Source organism: Pinus tabuliformis, chromosome 4_2 (genome assembly GCF_031772625.1).
Source record: "Pinus tabuliformis cultivar Carrire ecotype Pingquan chromosome 4_2, CPIR1, whole genome shotgun sequence".
In the NCBI taxonomy this organism is placed as follows: domain Eukaryota; kingdom Viridiplantae; phylum Streptophyta; class Pinopsida; order Pinales; family Pinaceae; genus Pinus; species Pinus tabuliformis.
Window position 1 is genome coordinate 283259984 of NC_142304.1, and position 11432 is coordinate 283271415.

The 11432-nt window shown below is 42.6% G+C and overlaps 1 protein-coding gene across 1 annotated transcript in view; it reads right to left on the reverse strand.

Annotated features, from left to right (window-relative positions):
- LOC149169100 (uncharacterized) overlaps nucleotides 1-6420 on the reverse strand; it is a 43046-nt gene extending 36626 nt beyond the window's left edge. Inside the window, exon 1 of the mRNA XM_089425076.1 lies at nucleotides 6187-6420. Within this exon, the coding sequence (XP_089281202.1) occupies nucleotides 6187-6420 (234 nt within the window). The remainder of the gene's footprint in view (nucleotides 1-6186) is intronic.
- Nucleotides 6421-11432: the final 5012 nt, after the last annotated feature.

An 11432-nucleotide genomic window follows, 5' to 3' on the forward strand; every position in this document is an offset into this window, starting at 1 on the left:
ATGCTACTTTGATTTGAGTAGGCTCAGGATTCCTCTGTAGTCACGCCATGACTTATGCGATGAAGACTCATTCCTGTTTTCTTCTTCGCTTCGTTCTAGCCTTATACCCTAGAGGCTCCTTCATGTTGAGTTGTACTACTGCATTGCATTTTGACCATTTGCACCTTTTGGCCTTGAGCCGGCTTCACTTGGACTCGTGTTTAAGCCAACTTTTGACCAGGACATCTGCAAAATCAAACTTGCATACCCTTAACTTTTGCAACTTGACACACCCTGATCCATGGAAGGAACACACCTTTTAGTGTCTTTGACCAGCTTTCGCCTCCCTGCATTGAGCATAGGATATTTCCAATCCCAGGAACTAGATCATCTGTTACATCGATAGTGCTCTCTTGAGAGGGAAATTCAGATCCTATCAGAGGAGGATATTTTAGCTCCAGAGGAGCCTCAAGATGTTGTGGAGTATCCACAAGTTGAGGAGTAGAGAGTGGATACAACCACTCAAGAAGAGTCGTCCAGAGAAGGCAGGAAGAGAACTAGAGAAGTTGAGATACTTGTGGAGGATGCGAGGGAGAATGTGCGTGCTCCTTCAAATCAGCGTAGATAGAGAAGGTCACCAAATCAATACACTGGATACATGTATCTTATGACTGAGCTAGTAGAGACTGAGCCATCCTCTTTCAAGGAATAAGTAGAGGAACCAGTATGGGTTGATGCAATGGTGGAAGAGTACAAATCCATTGTGAAGAATAATTTTTGGGAGGTGGTACCAAGACCAACAGAGAAATCAGTTGTGGGTTCGAGATGGATCTTCAAAGTGAAACAGGGAGAAGATCGAAGCATAGAAAATTACAAGGCTAGATTTGTGGCCAAGGGGTACTCTCAAGCAAATGGGATTGACTATGAGGAGAACTTTTCTCTTTTAGCAAGGTAGGAATCCATTAGATCCATCCTTTCTTTGATTGCATAGATGGGGTGGAAGATCCACCAGATGGATGTGAAAACAACATTCCTCAATGGATTTATTGAGGAGAAGGTGTATATCGAGCAACTAGAATGCTTCAAGACTTATGAACAAGAGTCTATTGTGTGCAAAATAAAGAGAGAATTGTACGATCTCAAGCAAGCACCCCTTGCTTGGTACACTAGGATTGATAACTATCTCACCAGTTTGGGCTTCACCAAAAGTGAAGCAGATGAAATCCTCTATCATATTTTGGTAGAAGGTAAATTGTTGATTATTTTTTTATATGTTGATGACTTGATCCTTACTGATGATGAGACATTGATTAGATCTTGCAAGGAGGACCTTGCAAGAGAGCTCGAGATGAAGGACATGGGTATCATGCACTACTTCCTTGGTTTGAAAGTATGGCAAGGTGATGGGGAACTATTTTCTTCTCAGGGAAAGTATGCCTACAAGATACTTTAGAGGTTCCACGTGGACATGTGAAAACCCATGGAGACTCCTCTAGTATCCAATTGGAGGAAAGAGGATGCCACTTCAAGTGAGGAAGTGGATGCGATTGTTTACCAACAGGTGGTGGGTTCACTCATGTATCTTGTGAATACATGACTAGACATGTGTTATGCAGTAATCCAAATTAGTAAATGAATGGCTATTTCAACCAAACTATTTTGGAGGGAAACTAAACATGTTCTACAATACCTCATAGGAACCTCCCCATTTGGACTTTGGTACAAACATAAAGAGGGAGTGAATTTGTGTTGCTTTACCAATGCAGATTGGGTGGGATGTCCACAAAAAAAAAGAGTACATTATGTGGAATTTTCACTGTTGTGTCTACAAAATTTTCTTGGTATAGCAAGAAGCAGAGATCAATGGCACTCAGCTCAGAAGAATCAAAATACATGGTTGCAATTCAAGCAACATGTGAGGTGATTTGGATGAGAAAGATACTTGTTTGCTTGTTTGGTCAGATGATGGATCCTACTGTGATTTACTGTGATAATCAGAATTGTATCAAACTCTCTGAGAATCTTTCTTTTCATGATCAATCCAAGCATATTGATATCCGATATCACCATGTATGGGATTGTGTGTAGAGGCAAATTAAGTTGTTGCAGTACATTCCAATAGAGGAACAAAATGTTGATATTTTTAAAAAGGCCTTGTCAAGAGGGAAGTTTAAGTTCCATAGATTCAGGATAGGGGTGGTCGATAATCACTTTCTTGTTGAGAGGGAGTGTTTAAAATGCAGCAAGAAAATCTAGTTTTGACTTTGCCTTGGTCAAACTAGATTAAAATTTGAATTTCTATTTCAGCAGAATACTTGGAGGTAGTTAAGTGAGGTGACATAGCACTTGTCACTTAGTTAACTCAGTAAATTCGAATTGAGGAAGCTTGAGTTCAGTTTTACATAATTGATTGCTAATTTGTTGCAATCTATTTTAGTTAATTTGATTTATTGTCAGTTTAACTAGTTCTAAGTATTAGAAAAACTAGTCGAGGTCAATTTGTGGAAGTGTAACTTCAAGCACACTCAATGATCGACTAGTTAACTGATCAATCAACCCAAAAAAATTATTGCATGCAAATAATTTGAGTTACCCAGTTGAGATGGATATTCCAAGGTAGTATACTATCAATTGTAGGATATTCCCATGTGTATAGGTGAAGCATGTAGTCTGAGAATGACCTAAGGCTATTATGCAATTCTAGAGTGTAAAATTCCTAAAACATAGGGGAAATTTCTCAAGGGAATAGCGTGAGGAAATAATAGATAGGGAAGGCTTGAAAGTGACTAAGTGTTGGTCAGGTTCAGTCGATTAGGCAAAGAGATAGGCTATACACTTGAGGGTGTCCTCAAGATAGACTATAGCACTATTTGCCACTCTTGGTAGATTTGGTGCTCTGGTTATGGCCTAGGGCAACCCTTCCTTTCTAGACTTGGTCCAAAATCTAAAAACCAGTGTTTTATTTCCTATACACTACTTCACCCTGTGTTAAAACCATGTACACATAGGTTAGTATATACCCAACCCGCATATATGTGTTAAAACACTTAAAAATAATAAATCTCCTTAATTTCAGGCGGAGTTTACGGGTTTTACCTATTACTCACCTACTATAGCCCATGGCCCAACTATTTATAATTTGGAGAAGTATAAATAAACCTCCATGGGAAGGCCTAAAAGGAGAAGAGATGAGATATTTATATTATAGTTGATTGATCCCTAATCGAGTCAGAAGAAATTCTTGTGCCTCCTGCATTCCCCAAGCTTTAGGAAACTCTTGTTTCCTCTTTTGAGATATCCTTCATCCCTCTTTTGATATCCCTGTGTATGTTGATGGAGGAAGATTACTAAGGCCGGGATAGGATAAATCCGAAGGACGGTTCCACTTAGAGCCGGAGGAAGACTCGGGTTGTAGTTTTCCACCTTTCATTTAGCTTACATCAATAAAGAAATGTTGTTATGTTCTTGATATTTATCATGTTTATGCATTGATATATGTTGTGATTTGTTTATAAATCTTATATTAATGCATAACCATTCATTTTCTTATATGATCTAACGTATATATATCATGAATGTGCTTTTTGTTATTGCTGTTGTATTGGTTTTGCATGAATAATTTACAAGTTTCAAAAGCATCGGAAGAAGCAGCGGGTTCAAACCCTGCGGATCTACCCAAACATAGGACCTCCGGGTAAGGTCACTTCTTACTAGTTCAGTAGTATAAACATTTAAATTGTTTGTCTATGCATTTCTTAGTGTTGTTTCCCCTCTGCTCTATTGGGGTTTTCAACCCAAGACCCTAGGGTGTTCCCACCCGCAACAGAATTGGCAACTCCACTAGGGAAAACATTCTTGTTTTTCCTAGTTTGGGTTGTTTGTTCTCAATCAGGGTTTGTTTTCTTGATTGCTTTCTTTTACAATGTTATTTGACTTATTAGCTTCCCAAGTATCAAGTCTAATCTTCTGGATCAGGAGTTGATTTTTGTTTTTCTTGATTGAGTCATTTATACATTTTTTTCTTGAAGTACAGTCATGTATACACACTATTTTCCTGAAGTAGACTCCCGTATACATGAGTTTCCTGTGTTTGAAACGTGTGTGCATGCCTCTGTGTCTTTACACAGTTGCTGGCTTGTGGGGGCTTGACCCAGGTTCAGCGTTAGTTAGCCGAACAAATCCCTACACTACTGGCCCTTTCGGCATCAACCCGCGGAGCACGGGTTGAAGTCTCACCCGAAGCAGTATGGGGGGATGTTGGAACCAAGTTTCCGCACCCTTGAGATAGTTGTGATGTCAGTTTATCCTAGTTATGCTTGCCTTCATGCAAGTTTCTTAGCCCTCTGTTCCACCCTTTAGTACCTTCACAAAAGGGTACAATCAGCTTTCACACAGCCCTAACCAGGGGCTAATATATTTTTGCGCTGCTAGGGTAGTGAACTACGATATCTCCCAAACTAGGCTAAGTGTCTTTCTTATCTTATTAACAGACCTTAGTTAGATTCACGTAAATGGATGTTCTTACTTGTTGATACATTTACATACATTCGCGCATCATATAAACATTATAAGTGAAATTCATACCCAATATGACAGATGCATAAACAAGAAATAAAGACGTAGAAATTATAGAATACTTCTCTTTATTGGTAATTCTGAACAATTACAGACTCGACCTGCCCTGCGCACTCAGCTGCAAGGGTTCGTACACTCAGCTGCGGACTTCTAGGCCTTTGAGCACTCAATTGCAAAGCCTCTACCTACACTACGACCCAAACATAGACTTTTGCTCTAAAGCTATGGCTCCATCCTTCATGATTATTGATTTGTCTTGTTTTTTTAAACTACTTAGAGCTTATCTCTATTTATACAATCCCATGGTTTGCATACCATGGGTAGATCCTTTAAAACCAACATTACATTTTCAAAATAAGGGAAGACAACCCTATGAATATTTAACATCTACGCGCTCTGCGACCACCAAATGCAGAGTCTTTACACTTAGAATACAAAATTGGACCAAAATATGGTCTTTTAGCCCCGAAAATTCCCTTGGGGGATCCTGCGCCCAAAAGGCCCCCAACACAAACATCGTGACTCACCCTTGAGTCACTCTGTAGGTGTGGATATCTTAGCATGAAGACCTCCCAGCTTCGTTTGGATCACCGCAACTTCAGCAGCACACTGAGCGGACGCCTGTTGGACTTCTTTCACTCGTTGCTTAGCGACTGCTACTGAACTGCTGCCCTGAATCTTTTGCTGAGCTGTCTGTAGTTACACGAGCTTTTCTTCAATGGAGGCTATGATCGCGTAAGCCTCATCTATCCATGGTTGTAAGCGTGCTTTTAAGACCACTTCTTTATGCCGAGCAACATCCACCTATTCCTTGAGTGCCTTTGCCTCCTGCATCCGTGCGAGCCTCTGTGTAAGGGCAACCATCTGCACGGTTCCTTTGACCTCGTCGTATTTTTTTTGTAGCTCATGCGCCTCTGTCTCCAAGCGCTCTACATTCGGGTCCTCCTATAGGATGGTTAGGACCTCGAATGACTGTTCAAAAAGCTCCATGAAATCTGCCACTACACTGTTGGTCGCCTCTATTGTTGTTGTAACAGTGGTGGTACATTGTTTCCTAACTTCTGGTGGAGTTGAAGTGTTGGGTTGTTTTATATTCTTTCCATGACTAACCCACGTAGTTAATTGGGGGGTTAGAGGGGGGCCAGAGCCCCCCCTTCATTGTGCTGGTTGTGTAGCGAGGGGAGTTACAGGGCATTTGAGGGGTATAGGTTAGGTTGGGCGGACCTACCTATGGTTTTGTGCATGTTTTTCTCACATGGTTTTGGATGCGATGGTTTTTGGTCCATGGTTTTGGACGCAATATTTTTCCGTCCATGTTATTGGATGCTTTGGCATGTATAAATATGTATTGTAACATTGAAAGGAACATAATGAAAAATCAAGCTGGTAGTCCCAGTTTTGGGATCCAGGGGAAAATCTCTATGTATATGTGTTTTATGTGTTATGCTCTCGCATTATTTATTTTTTGTGTTTTATAATTTGTATGCAGGTAATTTTTGTACGGGGTTAAAACCTACATGAAGGTTGAGCCCTCAACTGCAATTCTGCAATCTATAGGTTCAGCTCCAGCTGAACCCTGGCCATCTCTGCTCGAGCATCGCACACCCTTGTGGCCAACTTACGAATGCACACCTCCATCAGTTCTTTTTCCTGAATGTCCAACTCCGGGACCATCCAGTAGGCTTCTTCCATTACCTGCATAATTTGCTTATTCTGCTCCACTGCCTCATTGCGCTGTAGGCACAACTGCTTGATGTTGATGTTTTTCTCACTCATCACCTGTAGAGCGCGACTCTCCCGGGCCCGAAGTTCCATGGTGACTCCATCCTGGAAGAGGTAGAGCATCTCTCGAGGGAGTGTAGCCATATTAAATCTTACCACTTTCAAGCTGCTGACTGTGGGCCTATAGGCCACATTCTCTGTAGTAAGTGCCCCGTCTGGTAGCACTATCATGTTGGTCGCCCTTGTGCACAACATATCCTCAGTAGTTGAAGTGTCGATCGCGAGGCTGGTGGACACCATGTCAGTCTGTGGAGTATGAACCTGCAACTCCTGCAACTCTATTCAGAGAGGCCCCAATACCAACTGCTGCTGCTCTTCGAACTGTTGGAGGACCTCCATGGTGACACCCCTCACTGTCTCTCCAATATCATGCAAATCCCCTCAGTGAGGGTGATTGGGTCGAAGGATGTCTTTGATGCCTTGGTTTTCCTTCGTGGCACTACCTTCTCTCGTGGTCATGGACGCTTGAGTTGGATGGACGTCATCTATGGGTCTGCGCCACCTTGTTTTGTCTTTGTTTCTACCTCAGTTCCAGGTGAAGGTGACGTCTTCCCTTCGTGCTCTTCTCCTCATATTTTCTGTTGTTCCACCAATTTCACGACATCGCGCACTGCCTGGGCCTTAGCCTCTACTTCCTCTTTTAAGTGCTTCTCCGCCAGCTGCACCATTCAAAGCTTTGTTTCTTCCTTCTTGTGCTGCACGACGGACTTGTCCATTTCCACCGTGGAGTCAGCTAGAGCACGCCACTCCAGAAGCCAAGAATCGAGGACTATGTAAATTACATCATTAGTTGCCAGATATTGTAAGTTATCCCATGTCTTCATGGGTTCCTTCCGCACCCTGATAAAACCATGGTGGAAATCTAATTTGAACTCTGCAAAGCTCTCCAAACTGGCGTATATTGTGGGCGACAACCACGGCTTGCAATTGATCCCCATCCAGATACTCATCTCCATTAAGACCCAAAAGATCTTACTTTCATTGATACGTTGTGCATCCTTGGTCACCCACAGTGAAGCATACTTCCCTCCCTCTGGAAGGTCTGGCACAACTGAAGGGAATTGGCTTTCTTCTAGCAGTTCCCATGCCACCAGTATGATTGACAACAGGAGCCATGCATAGTGAAACATTTTTCCCTACTCTTGTGCCTCGCAACAGCTCGCAAGGAACTCACTGCATAGATAGTTTTCCCAGCTGAACTGGACTCCTTTTGTGCATTGGGCTACTAGTGCAATCACAGGCATGGGCACCTCATCCACACAGCACTTCCACATCACTTTTCCTTCTAAAATTTGTGTTGTGACCTTGACTTCAGGGTTGTTAATGCTAGAGATGGCATATCCTTACTTCTTCTCCAACTTGAACTTCTTCTTCATCTCTTCCACGAGGACCAACTCGCCACCTTTTCCTTCTGATATATTGGTTGGATCCTCCCCTGAGTAGGTAGTCGTGTGACCCGATGAATCAAGTGTTCTGTGATGGGAATGGGCTCCTCCAGCCACAAACACCCATCAGAGAAACTGCCTGATAACAAAGACAGTCACTAGGGCACGGTGGTAATGCGGCACCCAGAGCAGGTTTAGCAAGATGGCTTTCTCTACACCCTTGAGCCATGTGCATGGCTCCAATTCAATCATTTTGACCATCGTGTCAATCCATCGGTGCATTAGCTGCTCAATCGCTAAATGCGGGAATTTATCATGATGTGCGAGGTCCCAATATTTGAATTTCTGTACAGGAACTTGCTCCAAGTGCGGCCCCTCAAAAACAATGTCATCTAGGAGCAGTGAGGTTTGCAAAGAGCACCTTGGCTTTACCTTTGTACGGAGGAACATATTCTGGTAACCAGGTAATAGGGTCTACACTTGGGTTTCAACTTCCATTTCCACGTCCTCTTCATCTGCCAGGATTTCTACAGATTCTTCACCGTTGGCCTCTAGATTAATGGCCTTCCCCTTTTCCTGCAAGGTGATCTTGGTCCTCTATGGGTTTCTTGGTGAGACGCACACTGGAATCATAGCCTACTTATCCTTCTTAGGTCTCAGTATTATGGGTGATCTAGGGACCTCAACTATCACTCTGGCACCCTCTGGGGCTTCTACTACCACAATTTCTTGTTCGGCTTCCTTAGGTGTCGACATCATTCTAGTCAGGAGGTCCTGCATCTCCTTTGACAATGTTTCAAACACTGAACTTGCTCTCAAAGCCTCAAAATTTGAAACGTCCATACACACTTGATAGTGCAACAACTGAATTTTCAAAGTGTCAAGTATTTTTCATTGGACAACCACTTGTAATTTATAGGACCTTTTGAATTTGAATTCGACCATTCCCCCCACATTCGGTCCATTAATGCTAGATTGATGACAAATTTTCAAGAATCTAGCCCATAGATATTGCCTTAAATGTCTACTACCCACTCCATTTGGCCTCAAACCAACCATCAAATTTTAAATAGTGACTTTAACGGTCACCTTTCAATGGAATTGTGCACTAGTGCAGCTGTCTTCATGTTGTCGTGGACCTTGTGACACTTCGCTGCTTCGCGCAATCCTGATATCGCGCAGATCCCCAACCCGGGCAGTGTAGTTTATTTTCCTGTGCCTCCTTTCAGCTACCTAGAGTGCTAGGACTATGCTTTTATCACCTAGTGAGATGACCGAGCCACTTGTGTACGGCTTCAATCGACTGCTATTCACCTTTCCTAGGAAGGGTTCTCCATTTAACTTAACCAACTGGACTGCGCCACCATCAGTAATCTCCTTAATAACATATGTCCCTAACCAGTGCATCCTAAATTTTTCAGGGAATTTATTAAACTTACTATCATACAAAAAAACTAGATCATTTACCTTGAATGTGCGGAGCTTGATGTGTCGATCGTGCCATGCTTTTTCACACTACTTTTGGACTTGTTGGTGAAATCCAGCAAAAATTTGCTCTTCTTCAAGCTCCTCCAACTGCGTGAGCCTCTCTTCCAGGGCTCCATGATCCATCATACTTGTAAGCTCTGCTATGTGCATACTAGGCATGATGTATTCCATAGGCATCACTGCTTCAACCCTATATACCAACCTAAAGGGTGTCTGTCTTGTTAACTTCTTACACGTCGTCCGATAAGCCCATAATGTTGCAGGTATGCATAGGTCCCAATCACTTCGCTGAGTGTTGCAAACCTTGGTCAGTGCGGTTTCAAGCACTTTGTTGAATGCCTCCACTATCCTGTTAGCCTGTGGGTGATAAGGTGTGCTCTTCTAGTGATACACCTGAAATTCCTTCGTTAGTGCGTTAATCGTCTCATTCAGGAAGTGTGTACCTTGATCGCTCATCAAGATCTTTGGACATCCAAATCACATCAGTACATGCTCAAATAGAAACTTTGCGGCAGTTGCACCTGTGCAATTCTTCACCAGTTGCACTTCTACCCAACGAGTTAAGTACTCCATCACAGTGATAATGTACCTTGTGCCTGTCTTACCTTGGGGATGAATAGGTCCTACAAAATCTATTGCTCACTTCTCAAAGGGTTGCAACATTATTTTTGGATTCAAAGGAATTTCATCCCTCCACGATGGCCTACCTATTCTTTGACATAGATCACATGCCTTACAATATGCTTTTGAATCCTGATGAAGGGTTGGCCACCACAACCCTACACGTAGAATCTTTTGTATGGTTTCTCTCCCTACATAGTGTCCTCCGCGGCGCCCCCATGAGTGTCCGTGAGGATGTCACTTCGTTCAAACTCAAGTACATACCTTCGCAGTATCTCATCAGTCCCCATCTTTTATAGTTGCCTAGTAATGATAGAAAAATATGCTGCGTGCACCACTAATTCCTACTTTTGTTGGACAGAGTATCCTTCCGGCATAGTTCCTGTTGTTAGGAAGTGTATTATATCCTCAAAATGTCCATCCGCAATGTGCACAACAAAGAGTTGCACGTCAAGTAATCCTTCCTCCAAATTAGTAGGTTCCTCTCCTATTTCGATGCGCGACAGATGGTTTGGTCCCGCGTTCAATCATCCAGGCTTTGCAACAACTTCAAAATCATACTCTTGGGACAATAAGAGCCATCTGCAAATTCTCCCCCCCCCAACACAGGCTTATTAACCAGGTACTTCAGTGTAGAGTGGTTCGTATACATCTTAAAGTGGCCTCCTAGTGAGTAGTATCATTACTTTTGGAGCGCGTACACCATAGCTAGCCCCCCGTGGTCAGTGGTGGAATAGTTCTTCTCTGCTTTAGATAATCTGCAACTTGCAAACATGATAGGGTTGTCTAAGCCTTCTTTGCCATCCTGTGTTAGTACTGCCCCTAGTATTATACACGACGTGTCGACATGTACATGAAACTATTTCTTCCAGATCGGGAAGACTAGAATCGGTACGATAACCATATTTTCTTTCAATATATCCAATCTTTTCTTGCAATCATCGTTCCAGCAGAACGTGGCATCCTTCTTCAACAATTTTTCCATTGGCATGATGATCTGGGCATATCCCTTGATAAACTTCCTATAATATCTCGTATGTCCCAGTGTAGCGCGCAACTATTTCACACTCCTCGGCACTCCCAAGTTAAGAATCACCGTGATCTTCATGGGGTCTACCATCAACCCTTTTCTACAAACCACATGCCCCAATAGGTTCCTGAAAGGAACACAAAATAGACACTTCTTAATGTTGAGCGCGATCTAGTATCTTCGACAGGTATCCAAGATCAAGTGTAAACTCGCTACATGGCGCTTAACCAGCCCAAATACAGTCTAGTAATCAAAATAGACCTCAAGGAACTTATGAATAAATTCCTTGAATTCTGCAACAACCATGCTCGAAAAGATAGCAGGGGCATATTCAATCCAAATGGCATTACAGTATACTGAAATCAACCACACTTAGTCGCGAAGGTTGTCTTGCTCCTATTCTCTGGTGTGATTTTGTTTTGGTGGTACCCAGAGAACCCATTAGTGAAAGAGTATGCTTCCTAACCACCTACATTATCCAACACCTCATCCATGAACGGAGTTGGGAAAGGATCCTGGACACAAGCATCATTTAGTTTTTTGAGATCCACACATATCCTTATCTCATCCTT